Source organism: Lissotriton vulgaris, chromosome 6 (assembly GCF_964263255.1).
Source record: "Lissotriton vulgaris chromosome 6, aLisVul1.2, whole genome shotgun sequence".
Taxonomy (NCBI): domain Eukaryota; kingdom Metazoa; phylum Chordata; class Amphibia; order Caudata; family Salamandridae; genus Lissotriton; species Lissotriton vulgaris.
This window is the reverse complement of record NC_141694.1, coordinates 1,163,562,770-1,163,586,200: the sequence shown is the minus strand read 5'-3', so window position 1 is coordinate 1,163,586,200 and position 23,431 is coordinate 1,163,562,770. Positions and strand designations below refer to the sequence as shown.

General features: G+C 47.2%; 1 protein-coding gene across 1 annotated transcript in view; it reads left to right on the top strand.

Moving 5' to 3' along the window:
* Positions 1–23,431, top strand: part of AGPAT4 (1-acylglycerol-3-phosphate O-acyltransferase 4) — a 371,388-nt gene that overhangs the window by 307,965 nt on the left and 39,992 nt on the right. The window contains exons 6-7 of the mRNA XM_086927247.1: positions 9,917–10,019; positions 15,599–15,674. Of these exons, the coding sequence (XP_086783373.1) occupies positions 9,917–10,019; positions 15,599–15,674 (179 nt within the window). The remainder of the gene's footprint in view (positions 1–9,916; positions 10,020–15,598; positions 15,675–23,431) is intronic.

Below are 23,431 nucleotides of genomic sequence, written 5' to 3'. Positions count from 1 at the left end.
CCGATCATGGGGATCCAGGAGCCAGGGGAGGAGCCCTGCCACACTCAACCCGGGATCCTGAATAAGTTTTGTGCTTATTATGAGGGGCTCTATGAGAGTGGTGGAACAGGAGGGGCGGAGGAGCTTGAGGAGTTCTTGGACGGGTTACAGTTGCCGCGAGTGGAGGACTCGGAGGCAGAAGAGCTAGGTCGGCCCATCTCTCTGGGAGAAATAGGTTGTGCTGTAAAACAGATGGCTAGAAATAAGACCCCGGGCCTTGACGGACTACCGATCGAATTTTATGGCAAATACCTAGAGTACCTTGCACCACGGCTGCGCGAGGTGTACAACGAGGCACAGGAGAGGGGCCGACTCCCGGGCTCCATGTGCGAGGCCCTCATGATCCCGCTCTTGAAACCGGGCAGAGAGGGTGCGGCGCTGTCCTCGTATCGTCCGTTGTCTATGTTGACGACGGACTACAAGATCCTCAGTAAAATTCTGGCCAACAGACTGCTGGTACACATGACAGGCCTGGTTCGCGGTGACCAGTGCGGTTTCATACCGACACGCAACACCACTCATAACATTCGCAGACTCACGAGACTGATGGGTGCGGACTGGCCGGACACCGTCTCCCCATTTGTCCTATCCATTGATATTGAGAAGGCATTTGACAGCCTTGAATGGGGATACTTGTATGAGGTGATGCGTCGCTTCGGGCTGGGGGAAGGATATATAAAATGGACCAAGGTCCTCTACACCGAGGCGGTAGCGAGGGTTCGGGTGGGCACACTGATCTCGAGACAATACCCGATTAGGCGTGGCACTAGACAGGGTTGTTCCCTGTCCCCGCTCCTATTCGCGTTGGCGATGGAACCCTTCGCTGCGGAAGCCAGACTGGGCCGCCACTACGCAGGTTTGTCATTTAGGGGGAGACCGCACTTCATCTCCCTGTACGCAGATGACTTGCTGATGTTTTTGGCCGATGCGGGCCCCGAGCTCCAGGGGGCGCAGCAGCTACTGGGGCAGTTCGGTAGGTTGTCGGGCCTAAGGGTCAACTGGCCTAAATCCTGTTTGTTTCCCCTGAGGCCGGGAGAACCGTGCCCACTCACTGCTCAGGAACTCCGGTGGGAGCCGCGCTGTCTGCATTATTTGGGGGTCTATGTTTACCACGCCCCGTCCGACCTACTGGATGGCAACATCACTGGCTGTGTTAACGCCCTGCGGGGGTCCATGGACTTCTGGGCAACTCTGCCGCTCTCCCTGGCTGGTAGAATTTCCCTGCTTAAAATGATAGCCCTGCCCAGGCTTTTGTACTATTTTAGGACACTACCGGTATGGGTCCCGAGCTCTGTTTTCAAACGCCTGAGGTCACTGGTCATAGCGTTCTTGTGGGGCACGGGTAGGAGGCGCATAGCGCTCGACACGCTGTTGCGCCCCAAAGATGAAGGAGGTATGGCAGTGCCGGATTTTGAAGGGTATTACCTAGCTGCGCAGCTGCAGACTTTTACTCAGGAGGTGGCGAGAGTGTATAGAGGCCCCGAGGACGCGAGAGTAGAAGGCACCCCGCGACACGTTCTGGCATATATTACGCTGCACCAGAAACTCCGGATGGGAGACCTGACGGTCGAGGAGCAGACGTTCCGGCTTTGCTGGGACCGGGCCCGTAAGCGGGCGGGTGTCCGCCTTATGTATGCCCCCGAAATTCCGCTGGGAATGGTCACCGCCCTCCGACATGGGGGTGACTGGTCGCGCTTGCTAGGATGGGAGGAGGCGGGAATACAAATGCTGGGTGACCTCTACGAAGATGGGGTGTTGCTGCCGTTTCGGGACCTGCAGGAGCGATTTGACCTTCCGAGGGGCGACTACTTGCTACACGCAGCAGTTACGGGCGCTATGCGAGCCCACTGGGGGGAAGGGCTGCAGGAACCGGGCACCTCGATGGCCTGCCAGTACACCATGATGGCGGCGGGAACCTTTAAGGCTGTCACGTGCCTGTACTCCAGGATGCAGCGGGAGGCCTTGCAGCCTTTGGCAGCCCTGAAGGCCAAGTGGGAGCTGGACCTCCAAGTGGAGATACCAGACACGACCTGGGGCCAGTTGCTAAGGCGGGCACGGAAGAGCTCGAGGAATGCCAGGTTCCAATTGATTCACTTTTATGTCATTCACAGGGCATACCTCACCCCCGGGAAAATCCAACAGTATTTTGGGGCGACCGACGCTGCTTGCCCCAGATGTAACACAACTGGGGCGGATTTGTGCCATATGCTGTGGGATTGCCCCTCTTTGGGAGATTATTGGCAGGAAGTTGGGCGGGCCCTTAACGTCGCGACAGACAGGGATATCCAGTTTACTAAAGCGGTTGGCGTCCTTCATTGGTTCCCGCACACACCTAGGACTAAGATGACTAGTAAATTTATAGATTTAGGGCTTATCCTGGCCAAGCGGGAGATCACGAGAAACTGGAAGTCCAGAGTGGGGCCCACGTATAAGAAATGGTATGGAGAATGTCTGAGATGGGCCGCGTGTGAAAGTACCCTACGATACCAGATGGCCTGGAGGTTGAATGACGAGAAGGCACTGGAAAGGGCGACTGCATGGGAGGTGATGGTGCAGGCGCTCCGGGATGTGGATGATGAGGGGCAGGATGGCGAGAGCGAACCAGTTGGAGCAGACCCTAACACTACGCAGGAGAACACACCTTAGCGAAAGATTACTTCCTCCTGCAACACACCAGACACTTTTGCACTGTTAACCCAGCGCAGAGCGACCACGGGGGAGGGCGGGTAGGAGGCTGTTTTGGAGGGATGTTGGGGTACCGAAATTTGGGGAGGGGGAGGGGTGAAAACCACAAAAGCATCCCAGAGCTATTTGCCTGATGAAGCGGTCGGACATTGTAAGGAGCCACAAGGAATGGGCAGGGAGGAGGTCACCTGCGCCAAGATCGAGGTGAAACCCCCGGACGGAGATCAACTGGATCACACTAAGCCTGTACATGATGTGTCTTTAATGCTAAGTATATTGTCTGTATATTTCTATTGGAGATGCAATAAAAATGATGTAAAAAAAAAAAAATGCTTCATCATTGAGTTTACTGCAGTACACCCCCGCGCAGACCAAGGCCTGGAGTGGACCGTGACACATGCCCACATACACACTACACAAGCCAACATATTTATGAGATTAAAGGGGGGTGCTGTGAACCCTCTGGAGTGTTCTGGATACTGCCACTAGATAAGCAATCATACTGGCACGTCCTCTCACAAATCCTTGTTCCTATAGCCATTCCAAAATACCCAGTCACTCTCAGTGCAGATGCACAGTCATGACTAAACCTCCTCCCAGAGCCCCAAGGTCCCATAGTCCTATTACAAGATTTGGTCACATCGCCTTAGGCTGCACAGGAAGAGAAGGGTGTTTATAGGTATTGGACGCAAGAACATACTCTGCAAGAGATGTTGGAGGGGGTAATTGATGCTTGTAGATATTAGACAACAGCTGTACAGGCACAGTGCTGGATAATTTCCTTCATAATTTTGAGTTACAAGAGAACTGTATCGCAAACACATTGGCCGGACTTGTGCTTCTGCTTTCACTAGTCAGTGGATGGATCTCCAGATAAAAAGTCTCCTTTACTGCCTGTGGACTTCCACCAACCTGCTACTGATGCATAGCGTCCTATTTGTTTCCAGTACACCCGTCACTGCATTTACATTGCCAACACTACATCTGTCATTGTGTATTTGACTCCACTGCCTTGTGTGCACTCCCTTTTTCCCTATACGCAATGCTGAGATTCATTGAAAGGTGCCACTCCTGCTGCGTTCAGTTCGTAAGACCTACTTCTGGCAATATAACTACTCTGCACCCTCTCTTTGCTGTATTACAGCCAATTCCTTCCTGGAGCTGCCTCTCTTCTCCTCTGTGCTGCCTGCCTGGTGTATTTTTCAGTGTTCTCCTCTGTGGTAAATTCTTCGATGGCTTCTTCCTCCGTGATGTTTCTCCTATAATACATAGTACCGACTGTAAAGGAGTCGATGGCTTCATGCACATTGCCAGTCTATCCAGGAGACTCTGACTTAGAAATTTCTGCCATCCCCAGTGCCCCTTTATCTCGTCTTCCACATCATCATTCTTCCCCACACCAACAACCAATCACAGCACCTTGGTTCATGTCCCTGGCATTTGAACTGATCAGATTTGTGGTAGTCCCTGTCCTCCCGTCAACTGATTTGGTGGCATTGGTAGATAGAGCGCAAATGTCTGATATACCGTGGCATAAATTTCCAGAGTGAGGGCAGTTAATATGCACAATGGCATGTGGTGGAACATGGCATGTGCTAATTGAAATTACTGCATGGAACAAAATCAGATCAGGATGGGGGCTAATACTTGTGTCCCAGGAAATTTCCTTCTCCTGCAGCTCCGTAGTGTCGGTGTAGGATATTGCAAATTCTGAGCGGTTGTCGTCCTCTCTAGAAGATGTCCCGACAAGTAAACTGTGAACGCCAGTCTTTTATCAATTGCACTCTCCAGCACGTGCTCTAAATAACAATCACCTTGTCTCATGTGGCCACAATGGAGTGCATTTGCAGCATGTTTGTCGTCGAAGCAACACACATTCACAGATTCTGTGGACACTGTACTCTCCATATGGCTTCAATCCTGGGGGAGCACCTGCTGCAGGCTTGGGATGGCCTACGACTTTCCCTATGTAAATGAGCAGAAGGTGGTGATAGACTAGCAAATATTGCCAGACCATTCTAATCTCTTTCTATAATCTTTATTTCATATAAACTTCTCCTTTTCTCAGATATACTTTATTAAATTTTCATTGAGATTGATAACAGCACAGTTTAATTACTTCTCTGTTCCGTCCTTATTTTATATGCATTATATGCAGTATTCTTCAAAGGTAACACCCCTTTCAGTCCTTGAATTGGAGAAGAAGATTCTTGTATTATTTTAGATATAACTTATGAATGAGATAAAGACTGTATTTAGTTTTTTCGAGCTTTCATAAAAGTCGTTGTCCTTATTGCCTGGTGAAGCTGGAACCGTGTGAACTGAACAGTGATGAACCTATGGTTTTGAGTGCCCTCAATTCCAGCCACTAATGGGTACCCACTCTTTGATGAAAGGAGACTTGTGGCAACAATAACTTACTGTTCCAGTAGAAAGTATTTACAAACTTACCATGAAACAAGAATCTTTTGCCAATATTGTCATTCTTATATTGTCTATATACTTTAGCTCAAGCATTCAGTAACTTGTTGATGTGGCAAATATCAAACTTCAATGCATTATTTAGAAAAACGCCATTGACAGAAATAAAATAAGGCCTCTTCAACACTGTGGACCTTCATTCATCAAAATGTTAATCCTGCATCCTTTGACCTTCCTCCCTATGACATCATTGGCTTGATCCCTTTTGCAATCCTTAGCCACTCACTAAACTAATTCTTGCTACTGAGGGGCTAGGCTAGGAACAGTGCAGAGAGTGGAAAGGAAACTTGGCTCTGAGAATGCTATTAAGTTTCTGTTCATTCCACATCTTTCATGACCTCTGGGTGTATGGACAGTAAGAGCAAGGAGAAAACCAGTGGTAGCTCCTTTTACCTCTAGATTCCTCTAATCTAGGCCCATGCTCTACAACAGAATTCTCTGTTGCCCCTTCCCTCATTTCCCAGTGACCCTTTTTAGGTTTCGCCTAAGTGAAAGCTGCGCACTGCGCAGCTTTTCGCACAGGCGAAAACCTAATGAGAATACTATGTGGCTTGGGAATCCGCCCTCAGTTCCATTGGCTAGCTCCATAAATGGAGGCTAGCCATTGGAACAGAGATCTGTCCGTCATGGCCGGACCAGCTTCGTGGGCGTTCCCGAGATTTCTTCCCTCTCCACCCTTTTCTGATCGTCATCGCGGCGGTGGGTGGGTGCTATTTTTTTTTTTTCGTGTTGGCCTGTTTTGTTCTTTTTAGAAGTGTCTGTTGCTGGAGTTGGCTGCAAGATTTAAGTTCCCACGAAGCGGGTGCAGCGCCGAGGTTGCCGCAGCCTAGGAGGACGGTCGGGCGTAGCGCTGCGCGGAAGCCTCAGCTCGGGGCTATAATAAGCCACCATTTCCCGATGTGCCGAGCGTACAGAACAAAGGGGGCGCGGAGAGGAGGGCTGAGGGGAGGGAGGAGGGCTGAGGCGAGGGCGGGAGCGACCACTCTGCCGAGAGAGGAGGGCAGTCGTGAGCCCGCAGAGGCTCGCCGCAGCCCCCTCTTATCCCCTCGCACGGCTCGGGACGTGCTTAATCGATTGTCTCGCATTCAAAGCGCCGTCCGCGCCGCCGAAACAAAGTGGCGATTACACATTCAAATTGCGGGCGCCCTCCTCACGTGGGGGGCGGCGCGCTGGAGGGGCTTTTTTCCCTTAGCCGGCTGCGCAGGAGCTGCGGAGCAAGGGTGTCCTGGGCCCGAATACGAGCAAGTACAAGGGCTTTCTCCTCCCGGCCCAGGGATGGAATAAAAACAGCTGGTTTTAGGGTACCTTGCCATTGCACCTGCCGAATCAATGCAGTACACGTTTAGGAGCGCAACGGAAGGAACCCGGGGTGTTTGAGTCAAGCCTGTGCAATTTAAGAAACTGAAGATACGTACATTTTGCACCAGATTACTGTTTTTGTAATAATTGGCAACCACCCTAAATTCCAGAGAGCATGCCAACCCTGGGCCCTCACATACATACCTATGAGACACTAAGCACTACATTAAAAAGTGCAGTGTCCGCGTCTACCCAAGATTCTACGCAATACTTATAGTTAAGGACGTCCACTGCCATCATATTTGTAGCTTGAACCTCACACGCCTCTCCCAGCACTTACTACACAGGCCCAGCACTTACTACGCAGGCAAAACTACAAACCACGCCCTATTAACTAGCGCTACAAAAACAAGGTGTAGCGAAGCGGTGTGCGGCCTCCGTAAGTCTATGAAGCGCTATACAAGTTCTACAGTGAGATATGTTACTGTGAGTGGTGAGACTTGGACGAACATTCTCGCTAGCACCTAGAAGCATTTCAAGTATACAGTGTTCACTGTACAAAATCAGTAACAAGTAAATTGTTTTGTTTAGTGCTGGCTTGTGACCAAGGGGTCTTATAAATGCTAATGAGCTTACTAAATTTTAGTCAATCTTGAATTGTTAACATTGTTAGCTGATGAAGGTATCCATGCCCATGTTACTTTTCCCAATTTGCCAACCGTGGGTCACAACCCGCAGCCAGCACGTTCGCCGCGGGCCGCGGGCGCGAGCTGCCTGCGCTGTCTGCACAGAGCGCACGCCGCCGCCTCCCGCGCGGGCGCCGTGTTGAGGTTTGGGTATCTGTTGCCAACCAGTAGGGTTGAATATATTCTGCACATTAGGAGGCAACCCATACATAGCAGTAACAGCATCAGCAAGGCTTCTGGCCTGGATCATTTCCAATCATGGACTTTTTTTTAATGTTCTCAACTGTGGGCCGAGGACTACATATAAAATAGCAAGATGGATAAATTCAGTCATTCATCCATCCAGTGTCAACAAATACAGTGCCGTTATACTGCGGGGTAAAACACGTACTTATTACCTGTTCTTTTGGATGCGTTGGAACCACCGGATTGCGATGACTGTAGTGCTTCGTGCACGTCACTTTGATTTCTTTCCTAATTACAAATTGACTTACTTACTCCTAGTTACAGTACGGACATTTTAACATACATGCCAACACTTTCTAAGAGAAAAGTGGGAGATTAAAAAAAAAATTATCAGGCATAGAGCAAGAAAAAAAATGTGGTGCACTACCCTTCAGGAGCTGGATCCTGGCACTGCATACTCTGTGTCACATAAGATAGACCCTGAAGGAGAAGATAATCGAGGAATCGGGAGACCAGCCTTGAAATCGGTAGTTTCCCGTCGCAATCGGGAGGATTGACATGCATGTGTTAAGGAGCAAGCGCAAAACAGAGATACTCCAGTTCTTAGTCACGCAGCGGCCACAAAATATTCACAAGCTTATCACCGCTATACCTCACTTGCTATACCCCGAACACTTGGAGCTGCATTTTCCAGCAGCTCACAGAATAGACGTTTACATGCATATTTATGTATTAGGCCCTGCAGAGTATTCTTATTCGCTAATACGCACCAGTGCAGGGTTTTCGAAACGCACCACAGGCATGGAAGTGGCACTTGAACCCGCAGCCAGCACGTTCGCCGCGGGCGCGAGCGGCCTGCGCTGTCTGCACAGAGCGTGCGCCGCCGCCTCCCGCTCGGGCGCCGTGTGAAGGTTTGGGTATCTGTTGCCAACCAGTAGGGTTGAATATATTCTGCACATTAGGAGGCAACCCATACATAGCAGTAACAGCATCAGCAAGGCTTCTTCAGGTAAACGATTTTGTGTTTTTTTCATACTTTTCTGTGTAAAGTAAAACACATCAACGTTTTACACATAATTCAAAGAAGTTAGAAAAGACCATTTGTCAAAAGCAATACCAAAAGCTCAAACTTTAACAAAGGTGAAACCATTGCAACCTACGTGGATTTTTAGATTTGACTTGACAGTGCAACTGTCACCTGACCTTTTAACCTACATCAATATTACTCTACAGTTCTTTTCTTCCCCACAAATCTATACCTATTCCCATGCCTTTTACTTGTAATGCTTCATATTATCATACAACATTCCTTTAAATCCAGACCTGTTGGCACTGTCAATACTTTTTACAGATAAGGGATGTGCTTACTTTTAAAGATGGCAGCGACCTGAGTCTACAGCCAGTCACATCTGGCCTTGTTTAAGCACTTTACCTGGTTGAGACAAGTATTTGAAATACCATAGGTCTTGCATTTGCGAGAGTTTAAGCAATTGGCGTTGTAAATGAGAATGCCTTTTATTTATCTGTTTTGCTAATTAACATATAAATAAAAGGCATTGTCATTTACAATGGCAATAGCTCAAACTCTTTTAAATGCGAGACCCATTCATTGTCTCAGGCTGATCCGAAAGTGAAAGCATGCATGGCGTGCTGAATGTTGCAGTAAAGCATGTCGGGGCTGTGGGGGCCTGTGTTACACCCCTGAGTACTAAGGAGGGACTAACAAACCTATTAACGAATCAGAAGCCAGCATTTGCGAAGGGCAATGACACAAGTGAATTAAAAATATGGGCGGAGAGTTGGCTGGGCTTCTATTCAATATTCCAATACAGCATGCTGCAGAGCAATGCACGCGCTGCCCTGGCTTCACCTAAAAAAGAATGCATAGAACGGAGTGAGGCCCCATAGTAACTAAGAGTGCAGGCCAGAATATCCTAACGATGACAGGCCACTGAGGTAAACTGCCAGTTTTAAAGCAGAGTATCCTCCTTGGGGATCTCGAAAACAGAAAGTAGGGCATGGGCAGGGTGTACTTCATTTTTTTTCTTTTCTGAGTAAACTACAGTTGTTGTGTTCTGCGATTGTACGTTCCTCTGAAAATGCATGGTATTTCACAGGCTTTCCTGAAAACTCTATGTGCTGTTTTGATAACTTCAGGCATCACCAGCTTGCTACAGTTTGCCGTCGCCCAGAGCCTAGACACCCACCCTCTAGCATACGCTGAGTTAAATGCGTGCCCCGTGAACTCTAGCCCGGTATGGAATCCAGGAGTGCACAGTTAGATTTATGTAATATCCGGTTATCATGTACATTATACTAACAGCTGTTGTATGCCTTTATTGCTTCTACTGTATACTTTAAGTGAAATATACTCACGAGTCTATGTATAAGCCAAATAAATATATAAAATAACAAAAACTAATTCTGTGCGCTGCCACTAGTTTGGTATATGTTTATAAATGAATGCCATCACGTGTATCCTTGAAGTATACAGATGTCCTATATCCCCAGCAGTAATCACCCGCTTGTTTCCCTTTCAGTTGCGGCTGTCTACGATTCAACACTCAATTTTAGAAATAATGAAAATCCAACATTACTTGGCATCTTGAATGGAAAAAAATACCATGCTGACCTTTATGTGAGGTAGGCTGCTTCTTGTTAGAATTACATTTGTTTCTGTTAGAAAACGTGCATTACTGTGCCACCACTTGCCATATATTCTATTGACTTCAGGGTCACTGGAAGTATACGGCACTGGAGGGCCAGATTATGATACAGTGTTGACTAAATTATTCGACACGAAAAAGCAAATTATGCAGCATAATGCTGCCCATTCTTTGGTATTATTATTTCATTGTTTTGACTGTTTAAACTTTAAAACATGTTAACATAAGTCTTTTTTAGCAAAGGTGATATCTCATTAGTACCGGTTTAGCATCTGAATACAGCAATCCTCAACCAAAGATGAAAGTTAACATTTGTGAACGGCATGACATTGCTTGTGTCACTTTAAAAAAAAAAAACTTTTGATCGTTTTGAAGCCAAAGCAAAATGTTTTTTGTTGAAACAAATGGTGGCTGCATAGCACTTGTGATAAATCCATAATTATGTGGAAAGTACCATACCTGCAGAATCGAATGGATTGGTGTCATTACAACGCAGGCTATTACAACGCCTGCTGTTACAACGCGTTTTTTACATCGCATACCACTACAACGCATAGTGCTTTTAAGCGCTGGATAGTGATTTATTTAATTTACTATTCCAACTCCAGTCCCCGTGGATAGTAGGGAAGGTGTTGGATAGTAAATTAAATATATTCCCTATCCTAGAGCGCCCCCCAGCGCAATGCATTGTAATGGTTTGCGTTGTAATGGTTGCGTTGTAATGGTAGTGCGTTGTAATAAATGCGTTGTAAGTGATGTTTCCCGAATCGAATAATTCCAGCGCCTCGTCTTGTCGTATTAGAGTCTTAGTTTGCACCAAACATTATCTAGATATAACGCCTCTAAATTTCAATTTTAAAATTGTTAGTGTTGGTTTAATAATTCCAGCATGCAAATTACTTTTATTGACAAGCCAGAAATGGATGAACATGTCAAACATGACCCAGGGCCAGACTGAAATATGATAACGTGATAAAAGTAAACGCAACATTCAACATCAGTTGAAGCTTAACAGGGATAAGACTTAAAACCTGTGGGTGGGCAATTGCACACCCTTTCTGGGCCTACGACCTGAGACTTTCTCTTGATCTGCTCTCTCAGTTAGGAACTTTAGTGTCACTTCTGACCCAAATGTTGTTTACAGTACACATGTGCTCAATGTTTGAGCTGCAGCCTTTCTGTATCTAGACCTTTGTGCATGACACTTCCATTCCTACTACCAGACATGCATCCCACAGCTGTGGGAGCCTGGGTTCAAACCTAGATTTTTCTTTCTAAATGGGGCTTTTTGCCAAGACCATCAACAAACTTCAAAGATTTCAAAATTTTGCCTTCAGACTGGGGTATGGCCTTCTGAGTTTTGACCGTGTCTTGACAGTTCACTAGGCATTACATTGACTGCCGGTCGAGAAGCGCCATTTAAGGCTCTTTTGCTTGGTGCATTTGGACTTTCAGTCAAGCTACAAAATGGACTCCTACTTGTTGTCCATCATTTGTAACGGGCCAGGTGTAGCGGGAAATCCTCTAGGGTGCTACAGCCGCAGTTCTGTGGACCTCTGCAGCCTTTTGAACAGCCGTTCCATATCAATCAATCAATCAATCAATCAAAGCATTTATATAGCGCACTACTCACCCAGAGGGTCTCAAGGCGCTGGGGGAGGGGGGTCCGCTACTGCTCGAACAGCCAGGTCTTGAGTTGCTTCCTGAAGGCGAGGTGGTCCTGGGTCAGGCAGAGGTGGGTCGGGAGGGAGTTCCATGTCTTGGCGGCGAGATAGGAGAAGGACCGTCCCCCTGTGGTGGCTCTTCGGATGCGGGGGACGGCGGCGAGGGCGTGGCCGGTCGATCGAAGCTGGCGTTTGGGAGCGTAGAAGTTGAGGCGGCTGTTGAGGTATCCTGGGCCTTGGTTGTTTAGGGCTTTGTGTGCGTGGGTGAGGAGTCGGAAGGTGATTCTCTTGTTGACCGGGAGCCAGTGCAGGTCTCTCAGGTGTCCGGAGATGTGGCTGCAACGGGGGATGTCCAGGATGAGTCGTGCTGAGGTGTTCTGGATCCGCTGGAGTCTCTTCTGGAGTTTGGCGGTGGTTCCGGCGTAGAGGGAGTTGCCGTAGTCCAGACGGCTGGTGACGAGGGTCTGGGTGACCGTCTTCCTGGTCTCGGTGGGGATCCACCGGAAGATCTTACGTAGCATGCGCAGGATGTTGAAGCACGACGAGGAGACGGCGTTGACTGTCTGGTCATGGAGAGGGAGGAGTCCAGGATGAAGCCCAGGTTGTGTGCGTGGTCTGTTGGTTTGGGTGCGCTGCCTAGGGCGGGGGGCCACCAGGAGTCGTCCCAGGCGGAGGGTGAGGATCCCAGAATGAGGACTTCCGTCTTGTCCGAGTTCAGTTTCAGGCGGCTGTTCTTCATCCATTCGGCTACTTCTTTCATCCCTTCATGTAGGTTGGCTCTGGCGGTGGCGGGGTCGTTGGTGAGGGAGAGGATCAGCTGGGTGTCGTCGGCGTAGGAGATTATGTTGAGGTTGTGTTGGCGTGCGATGTCTGCGAGGGGGCTCATGTAGACGTTGAAGAGGGTTGGACTGAGCGAGGAGCCTTGAAGAACGCCGCAGATGACTTCGGTGGCTTCAGATCTGAACGGAGGGAGGCGGACTCTGTATCCTTCCGGCGAGGAAGGAGATGATCCACTCCAGTGCCTTCTCCTGGACTCCGACGTTGCTGAGGCGCTGTACTAGGGTACGGTGACAGACAGTGTCGAAGGCCGCGGAGAGGTCTAGGAGGATGAGGGCCGCTGTTTCTCCGTTGTCGAGCAGAGCTCAGATGTCATCTGTGGCTGCGATCAGGGCGGTCTCGGTGCTGTGGTTGGCCCGGAAGCCAGACTGCGAGGGGTCGAGGGATCCGTTCGTCTCGAGGAAGGCGGCCAGCTGCCTGTTGACGGTCTTCTCGATGACTTTTGCAGGAAACGGGAGCAGCGAGATGGGGCGGTAGTTCTTGAGGTCGGTGGGGTCGGCTGATGGCTTCTTGAGTAGGGCGCTGATTTCGGCGTGCTTCCAGCTCTCCGGGAAGGTAGCGGTGTCGAAGGAGGTGTTGATAATGTCCCGCAGGTGGGGTGCGATGACAGCGTCGGCCTTGTTGAAGACGTGGTGAGGGCAGGGGTCGGTCGGAGATCCGGAGTGGATGGAGTTCATCGTACGGACGGTGTCTTCGGTGCTGATCGGAGTCCAGGCGCGGAGGTTCGGTCGTGGCGTGCGTCGGTTGAGTGCTGAAGCTGTTGTGTATGTCCGCGATCTTGTTGTGGAAGTAGGAGGCGAGGGAGTTGCAGAGGTCTTGCGAAGGGGTGATGTAGTTGTTTCCGGCGTTGGGGTTGGAGAGCTCTTTGACGATTTTGAAGAGTTCCTTGCTGTTGTGTCCGTTGTTGTCCAGTCGTTCCTTGAATGCGGTTTTCTTGGTGGCGTGGATGAGTTGGTGGTGCTTTCGGGTGGGGTTCCTTTTCTGTTAAGTCCCACACTACCTTTTTCTCTGTTGCTTTTACTACTTCTATCACCATGGTGCCTGCTGTTTACCATGCACTCCATAACCAAACATCATTTTGTCAAAATTTCTATGACGCCCTTTAAAGTAATATTTTCGGTAATAATTTTACACATTTCAATTTCACATATTGGTTTTAATCTGAGGAAAAAGTAAGAAAGAATATTGCTTCTGTATAATTCTTTTAATCTGCCTGTATATCCTGCAATCTCACTTGAAAAGGTTGGCTTCCTTGCTGTGTTTTTTACCATAAAATCTTATTCTGATTAAATGAAAAGCTGTACTCGGCCTCTGTTTTGTCTGTATTTGCTCAAAAGTGAACGGTAAGTCCCACTAAAATTCATCTTGCTTGCAGCACTTAACAGCTTTATAGACTAACTAGCAGCCCGTCCCGACCTTGTCCGGGAGCAATCAGGTTTCCCCGACGCCGCCCGCCCCGACATTGTCCAGAAGCCCGGGCCCCTGCCCAGCAAGTCCCCCGCCGCTCCTCCCCCGCGCTCCTCAGTTTACCGGTCCGCCGCACCTTGCTCCTCACCGTCGCTGTCCGCTGCTCGTCACCTCACCGCTCCTCCCGCCTATCCGCTGCTTGTCACCTCACCGCCGCTGGTCACCGCTCCTCCGGCCTGTCCGCTGCTCCTCACGTCACCGCTCCTCCCCCGCGCCATGTCTGCCGCTCCTCGTCACGCTCCTGGACGCCGCTCCTCCCCGCGCTCCTGACGTGAGCACCCACGTCGCGGCCGACGCTACTTCGGAGGGACTACTTTTTTTTTTTAATGTACATTTTTTAAATAACGTTTTTTTTTAACATTTATATAGCCTATAACCATCTGCACACCCTGACGATTACAACGGTGTATCGGATGTGTGGATTGGCGCTGCGGTTCCCGAGTTTACCCGCCTCAAAGCCTCAAAGTTCGTCCTTTATTATAGTAGTATAGATTGTAAAAAAAAAAAAAAAAGATATTTCGGTGGCTTCGTTGAAATTTTGTGATGGAAAGATGGGGGTTTGATATTGTTTTATGGTCTTAAGAGAAAAGGTTGCACTTTAATGCGCTGATGTATTTTGCACTTCGCAAATATAATAAATTAGATGCAAAATTATTTCGAAATAAATATTAATTTTCAGCAAAAATAAACATTTAAATAAAAAGTGCGGTTTTTAAAGTTTTTTTTTTTTAGAGAGGTGCGATGTTTTAACATTTTGGACCTGATTAGGAGTCAGTTGGAGCGGTCTCCACAGATGGGTACCGCCCTGCCTGATCACGATTAATCCGATGTTCCAGCATCCGGTTTTTCTGAGTGCGGTAACATTAGACCTGATTTTATCGGCCTTTAATTACAGCCATTAAAATCGGGCGAAGCTTTGGCTGCAACAGTAGCCACGCCTCATTGCCTGCTCCACCCGCCGTTTTGTGGCAAGGAAGGAGCATTGAGTGCTCCCCCACCCACCGGAACGCATCTTCCCCTTCCATCCCCTCCCTTCACCCACACCTCACAAAAAACCCCGCACACATTTACCATCTGCCCAGAGCAGGTGATAGATTTATGCAATAAAGCCCTCAGCAAGGTAATGTCGTGTGGAATACTGACAAACAAAAAAACAAAAATGGATTTCTCCTTGTGTAACGTATCTGGAGGCATATTATCAAGAAAGGGTGTTACATTATCGCTGCTTTTATCGGCAGGAAACTGTCGATAAAGCGGCGATAATGGGCTTGATAATATGCCCCCTGGTGCTCAAGTAAAGCGCTCTGATACCTTCGGGTCAAGTACGCGCTATATAAAATCCTGGGGAAAAATACTGCTGTTCGCGAGGATTTAGAATACCGCACTCCGTGTCAGCAGTATTAATCCACATTAAGAATGGTTTGAATTGTATTTGCGCTGTACAGGCGGGGTGTTATCGCATTGTAATGTTAATTGCGTGAGCAGAGTACAGTGCATCCCACCATCATGGCCTCTGTCTCGCGCACTTGAGGTTCATCGGATTGCACACCTGTCTTCATGCCTCCTTTTATTTTTATTTCTGCTCCAGACGAATTCCATTAGAAGAAGTCCCGGAAGATGAGCAAGAATGCGGTATCTGGCTCCACAAACTCTACCAGGAAAAGGTCAGTTTGTTGTTTGGAAACATTTCTCAGGCCTACCTAAATTGTTGGAACATTAATTATTTACATGTCGAGTCTTTATAATGCCATCATTTCTTTTTTATGGATTTATTGCACAGTATTTTTACAGTTAGAGGAGGGTTCACAGTAGCGAAGCACCGGGGGCACTCCTCTCCATACATTATATTTTACTTTAGAATTGCTTGAGTGAGAGAGGAATGAAAGCATTATGCTCCTGGAACGGAGGCAAGCTTTTTACCCTGCCACTGATGCCAGCAGGGGGATTAAAAAAAAAATATAGCTTCCACAAAAACCATTTGAGTGATACTGTTTTAAGTTCTTGGCATGGCTTGTATATTACACACTTCAAATGTTTTGCATGGGTTGCTTCAGTGAAAGGCAGGCACCACTACGACAAAGTCTGAAAGGAGCACAGTAAATGTTATTTAATACCAAGCTGAAAACTGTTTAAAGCAGCAAAACATGTCAAATAGTGAATGTATGTTTTTTTTTAAATTGTGTTTTCTATGTAACTGTCCTTGTGTGTAGCTTTCAAGTGGCTCATGTCATCTTGCACCGTCAGCCAGTTTTGACTTTATAATAGCAGTCTTTTACATTATAAAATGTGCAGCTTTCTTTGCCATTATTAGTCAAGGTTTAAAAATCCCATAATGCAATTCAGTTCCAAATTTCCAATACTACTTAAAGGAGACGTGCAACGCCCTTTGGTAGATCTTCCCAACTGGTTGCAGGAAGGCCTCATGTTTGCAGCTTAACCAGGAGAAATTGAATCATTCTATTTGGCAAGAGAGGCAAACTCTGAACTTTGTGATCCAGGAAAGCCGTAGACTTTTTGTTATGAGGTGACTGGGTGTAGGGCATGTTGAGTATCCTGCACTGGGACTTGGATGCCTCTAATAACGGCATGAGGCTGAAGAGTGCACCCAAGTGGCCCTAAATGGCACCCCACTCTGCTCCTTCTGTACAGCATGGAAATTGGTCAACCAATCCACCTTACCCTACTCTGGCCAGTTGCTGTGCCCAGACTTACTCATGCTGTGGACCTGTCCCCTCATTCACAACCACCATGGCCCATTTAGGTGGCTGTACCATATACTGGTTCCTTCACTCTATCTGTTCTGGAAATTATATTGTACAACAATAGCGCTCCACTTAGGGTGTTATTGCTTTCTTCCCTTATCAGACCGGCTGCTATTTTTCCTATCATCGTTTCAGTAGTGAACCAACTTCTAACATTTGGAATATTCACATTTTATGTTCAAAAATATCTGACAGGAGAGGCACCCTCTAAGGCGTAAGACAATTTTTCAAATGTATTAGCATAAGTTAAAAAAAAATGCATTATCTGTTTAGCAGTTTAGTCTTTAGAGAGCTCTACAGCAACCACCACCTTGAGAGGTAAAATCTTGTTGAGACCATATTCACAGCATGATTTCTACAAAGTTTTCACACGAGTCCTGCAACTTTTGGCTTAAACTTGATTACAACAGTCCAATATATCCAAGAATCACTTCCTTAGCCAAATTAGCAGCCTTTTCTGTTTGGAGATAGGAGAGGTATTTTCTTTCAGCTGACTTTCCGTCACTGTTGCATTGCCTAGTTATTATGCCCCCATAAAGTTGTTGACCTGTTTCGAGCCCCTATCTCATATGTAAGGAGGCCTTCTTCAGAACAGGGGATACATTGCTTTATGACCCATGCGCAGAAGTCAAATTGAGATAACTCCTTTTCTCCTTTTAGCCATAGAGCCAGAAGTTTCTAACTTCTTAAACTCTTCTGGAAAATGTTGGGTGATCACAGTGGTCCCGCTGCAAATTCACTCCTTCATAACAAGATTCTAGATTTATAGGTGCTTTGAATTCCAATGAACACCCTTTGTCCAATGTGCAAAAGTGATTTTCCATCTTGTTGGTGTATTTTAGCACCAAACAACTGGGCAACCACTTTCCCGGTTATTGAAAATTGAGGTATGCATGGTTTTGGGTCCTGCAAAGAGGCATTACGCTATCAACTTTGAATTCTAAATTATATTGCATTTGTATTTATATAGCTCTTAATACTCCTCATAAGGCACTGAAGCACTTTATACCAGGCAGCATGTTTAACAGGGGAACATAAGCTGTTAATTAAAAAACAGTACGTGATGAAGTATGAACATAGTCTTCCATTGATGAGATTATTAAAGGGAAGACACTTTTGCCTCTAAGGACACCACAAAGTGCTTTTGGTTCACTTTGATAGGCAAGGATCTGCCTCTTCTAAGAGATACATTACTGATTTATTTTTGTTTACTCGGTGTACTTCCGGCACCCTCTGGCATGCCTTCAGACCCCAAGGAGCCACAGAGGCCTCCGGTCAGGTTTCTGCTGGCACGTCTATCCCTGGAGCCGTCTGACCCCTTAGAACCTGTTCCCATACCGAGTACTGACCCCGGTGCGCAGTCTACTCCTGGTCCTGGATATGCGCTGGACTCATTCTCATCGAAACCAGTGCTGACGCCACCCGCACAGGAAGAGGCTCCGGTGCTGATTTCGATGTCTAATACAGGGCCAACTTTGGCCCAATCTCGACCAATGTCGCACTGCGAGATTACTGAAGCACAACTGGTAGTCATGCAGAATTTCCTCCTAACGTGACAATCAATTAGGTCTAACGGATGGGTCCTACAAATTGTTCAGCATGGCAATGCCATGCTCTTTCTTTTTGCTCCGCCAAATCGTCCTCCTAAATCCATTCCCTTTCAAATCTCCATCATACCTCACTTCACCCCCATTTTTATCTGGATTTCAATTTTACTAAACTACTTTCCTCGCAGCCTCATTCATTCTTCCCACATTACAAGTCTCCTCCAAAAAAATAATTGTATTCCTCTTTTGTTTTTACTGCATGATTTCCTTCCTGTCCCCTCTCTGTAGCTTTTCCCACTGTGCTAGCTGAGATAAACAAAGACAGTAACATTCTAAGAATTAAATATACTCGCCGACTTTCCTGATGTTTCCTGTAAACTCCACCTATATGTATGATGCAATGCAAATGTACCTGATGTGTGATCACCACTGTCTTTTGTATGTTCTGCAAAATAAAAAAGTTTTTTAAAAAAAAGAATTAAATATACTGAAGTCATTTTGACATGAGTGGTGAAGCTGATGTCTCTCTGGGAGAGATGTCTGTGGTTTCCATATCCCCTGTCATCCACTCGAAAAAGAGATACCCTAAAAGGAAACTGTAGGAAGTAAATTAATTCTTATGTTTAGAGAGTGTTTTTTAAACAGTTAGCATTGATTATAGCTAGGAAGGGCAGCACCAAAAGCAAGAGTTTTGTCAAAATCTTTGCACATGTAAAGTTTATTTATCCTATCCCAGCTCCATGCCCTGTCTACAAGCCCAACAGTATGTTTAGGTACACTTACGAGAAATGTAGACTCCGATAATGCTAGAAGTGGCAGGGTTCTCCTGCATCTACCCCAATCCTCAACCTTTTACAGGTATGCCTCTCCCCTTCCCACCAACAAGCACACCCACCACTCCAATCGATCTGAGATGACAAGCACAGGCATTTTCACATGGTACGGAGATGTTTCCCCGTCCATGCTTGCTCCCTCCTCACCTCCTTGCAGCAGCCTCAAGCTCAGTCCCAACATCTCTCTTCTCTGCTGCGCCGCCATCTTCCATCTGCACATTAAAGAAGGAAACGAAATAGTACTTATCTGCCGAACTCCTCGCTCCGGTTTCTTCCTCTCAGCTCTGCCTCCAGCGCGGTACCTTCAACAACAACCCTGACCAATCCTGGTGCTGCTCTCGGCTATCATGAGAGCAGCGCCAGGATTGGAGGGAGCAGCCTTTCCTGGTACTATCGAGGGCACTTGAGGCCTGGCCTTGGTCCAACCCAGCTGTCTTAAGACAAGACGGCCGGCTTAAGGGACATGCACACTTTGAACTGACAAGGCAGCCTTCCCTCTTCCCTGATGCTGTCACTCAACAGGCCCCACTCCATCCTAATGCTCGATAAAATGGTAATAAATGAACTTTATTACCATTTTATTTTTCATCTCGGGGACTTTTTTGGGGCATTTTGGTTAGTGTGGTGACGATCCTGCTGAATACAGTGCAGTTCAAAGTATCCCCTCCCCTTCGCCACTAGTAGTCCCTGACATTCAGTCGTTGCTCCTGCTGTTTCAGCTTCAGGCCAGGATCTTGTTGAAAGCAGCTTTGAGATTTCTTGGCCTCTAAGCCTCCTCATCTTTCTTGTTGATTACTCCAGGGGCTACATGTGGGCCTTGCAGTGGAAGTCGAATTTTCAGTGTGCCCCGCACCAATAATATCTATTAGATGCTATCCGGATTTGGCTAGCTGGCAGGCCCATCTCCATCCCCACCTAGAGCTGACAGTGGTGACTGACTCGCCACTACTGGGTTGGGGAGGTTATGTGGGGGATGTGTAGATCAGATGATTGTGGTCCCTGGCAGAAGCTGGGCTCCATGTAAGTCTGTTGGAGTTACACACCATTCATCAGGCTTCAGGCCTTTAGGCCATTCTTCAAGGGGAAGCTGGTACAGGTTGTCACAGGCCCTGTGGTATTGCAACAAGCAGTGTGGAGTGGGGCTGTATGCATAGAGGCTTTGCGCCTCTGTGGTTGGTTGGAGCGTCATGGCATTTCCCTGACCGCGAACCCCCTGGTGGATCCTTGAATGCCAAAGCAGACAAGCTTAGCAGACAGCATCTGGCCGATCAGGAATGGTGTCTTTACCCTGAGGTGGCACAAGGCATCTTTTGGCAGTGGTATAACCCTGACTAGAATGTTTTAGGACTGGTGAGAATGCACAGTGTCAAAGGTTTTGCATTCAGGAGTTTCAGGAGTTTCTGCAAAAAAGCTTATACTAGGGAATGCATTCCGGCTGGAGTGAAACATGGGACTCCTGTACCTCTTCCCTCTTTCCCTCTCCTATCCCAAATTTTGAAAAAGAGCTGGACCAACTTGGCCCAAGCCATCTTAGTGGCTTAGGATTGGGCAATTAGAGTGTGGTACCTGAACCTGCTGAATATGAGCAGCTGTTTTGTGATCAGGCTAACAACAGCAGGGCATGGTCCTCCACCAGTGGTAGTCCCGATATTGACCCTTTACAAGCACAGCTGTCAGATTGTCTTTGGTTTGTTTTATCTTTGTCGCAGCAAGACCTTGCAGACAGCTCTTTCTGTGTTTACTTGACCAAGCGTCCTTGATTAAATCACCTGCTGTAATGGAATTCATAAAAGGTCTGACAAGTATGTATAATGCCACATGGGACCGTAACTTGATCTTGACGTTTCTTATGTGTACACCTTTCGAACCAACGTATAATTGCTTGCTGCGACTCTCAACTTTAAAGACCAACTTACTCATCATGATTGCTTCCGCTCGTCATATGTGTGAACTTCAGGCACTGTCAGTGAAACAGCTCTATTCCATCCTTTTCCAAAATAAACTTGTTCTGAGTTCTAGCACGGCATACTTACTTAAAGTTGTGACTCCTTTCTGTATTGGGTAATCCATCACCCTGTATACGTTCTTTGCTCCCCCTCAGAAAAGTAGGGGAGCCTCAATTAGTCGGCACAATAAGGGCTCTGAGCTTTTACATTGTTCATACCAAGGAATATTGTGTGGACAATTAGCTTTTTGTGTGTTTCTCCAGGGCGAAGAAGAGGAGCGCTGTGAAGAAGACGTCCCTCTTGAGGTGACTAGACCACTGTGTTAAGATCTGCTACATGCTGGCCCAGAAGCAGCCCCTGGTAGGTCTGACAACCCATTCCACTAGGGCTAAGGCTGCTACCCTGCGTAGCCCATGGATGTGCACGTCCTTGACATCTTCCAGACTGCGACATAGTGGTCTTAGAACAGGTTCGTAAAGCACTACTGCCTGGACAGCCAGGTCTGGCGATGGGTGCATTTTGCCTACTCAGGCCTGCAAGGCTTTTGGGTCTGAGTCTACTCCACAGACATGCTACCGGAGGAGGTACTGCTTTGGTATCTATTCTAAGGTGAAAAATCTGCGATTAGATGTAGTCATCAGAAGTACAAGCCACTTACCTTCCATAACACTCTTTCCAATGGATACTCTGTCTAGCTGCAGATTCTTGAACATCCTCAGTCCACCCCATTCTGTGGAGTAGCCTCTTTTTAACATGTAAAAATGTCCCAAGTTAGGCCTCCGCTACCAACAATTGTGTATGCTCCGCATATGAGGGCACAAACAGAGATAAGCCGTAGTCTGACATTAATGCTCAGGACAAGTGCTTATATGTTGCTCCACTTCGTGACTTACGGGGTGGTACAGAGCCAGTATGGAGCTGTGCTGCACTACGTAGCAGCACACATAAGCGTTGCTAGAGAAAGTTTCCGGATTCAGTCTGGCATCAGTGAGTATTCCATGGTGAGGAATATGCGGTTAAATAGAGTTTCCACCAGAAAGAACAATACTGAAGATCAGTATACGGATCAGCACCAATGCAGATGGAGCAGTGTTGGGTGTGTGTTCCCATGTTTTCAGTTCATCCGTTATCATGGAACCTGAGTTAGTTATGATGTAATATCAGTCACATATATTCTCAAGCCGGTGTAGGCTCTGAAATTACCTTACTTTTAAATATAATAAAAATATTTGATTCAGAAAATTTTGTGTGAAATTTTGTATGAGGGAAACTTGTGGTCACTTGATTTCACTGTACAATATCTCAGCTAAACCTTCCACATAACAAATGAATACAAGGCTTTCCACCAATGACACTATCTCTTGCATAGTGCCCTGACTAATGGTCCCTGTCCCAGACTCCTGTTATTCTGTGTACTTTTACAACCTTTTATCAGGACCTTTATACTTGCAGGCTATGCTTCCCGCTCCCCCCTGGAGATCGAACATCCATTGTTGTGTGACATGCCGCTACCTACTATTCCCTCCTCCCTCGACCGCGACTTAGAGGAGACCATCACTGCAAAAGAGATTTCCTGCTTTATATGACATGCCGGCCAGCAAGATGCCCGGACCCGATGGCTACCCGGTTGAGTTTTATCTGCGGTTCTTTGCTGAGTTGATCCCCCTTTCCTGTTTAAACTCTTATGTGGAAGTGGTCAAGCAGGGTTCATCCCCCGCCCCTTGAGGGACACCCCACTACATCCACCTCCCCGTGTAGTGGTGGGCATCAGCAAGGCCTACCAGTGCTAGGGGTTCGCCCTTCTCTGCACAATTCCTCAGACCAATAGGATAGAAGTTGGCACAGAAACTGGAATAGAAAATACAAAGTTTATTAAACCTGATGAGGTGGAACTACATTCACACAACACCCTTCGGCAATGTATGAAGTAGCACACTGAATGGAAGGAGCTTGGTCCTTTTATACCCACACAGGGGCTCAAAAGAAGGCGGTACAAGTACAAGAAGAAGGTTTTAGGTACATATAAGGTCATACAGAAAATGCACAGTCAACAAGTGGGAGGAGCTAACAGTTGCTAATTCTGGTGAACACATCCTGACAGTTACAGACTAACAGCAGCTACATGGACAGCTGCAAGCTCAACTGAGCATGTGCGAAGAAGAAGAAACGAAATATAACCTGTCTCTAAGCAGATTCCAAGAGCAGGCAACAGCAAGGTAGGACAGAGCACATGGCACGCACGTGGTAGCACATGGCAAACAAGATGGCTGCCAGAAATACAAAATGGATTCCACAAAACGGATAAGATAACCTCTAAATATGGGATGGCTTCT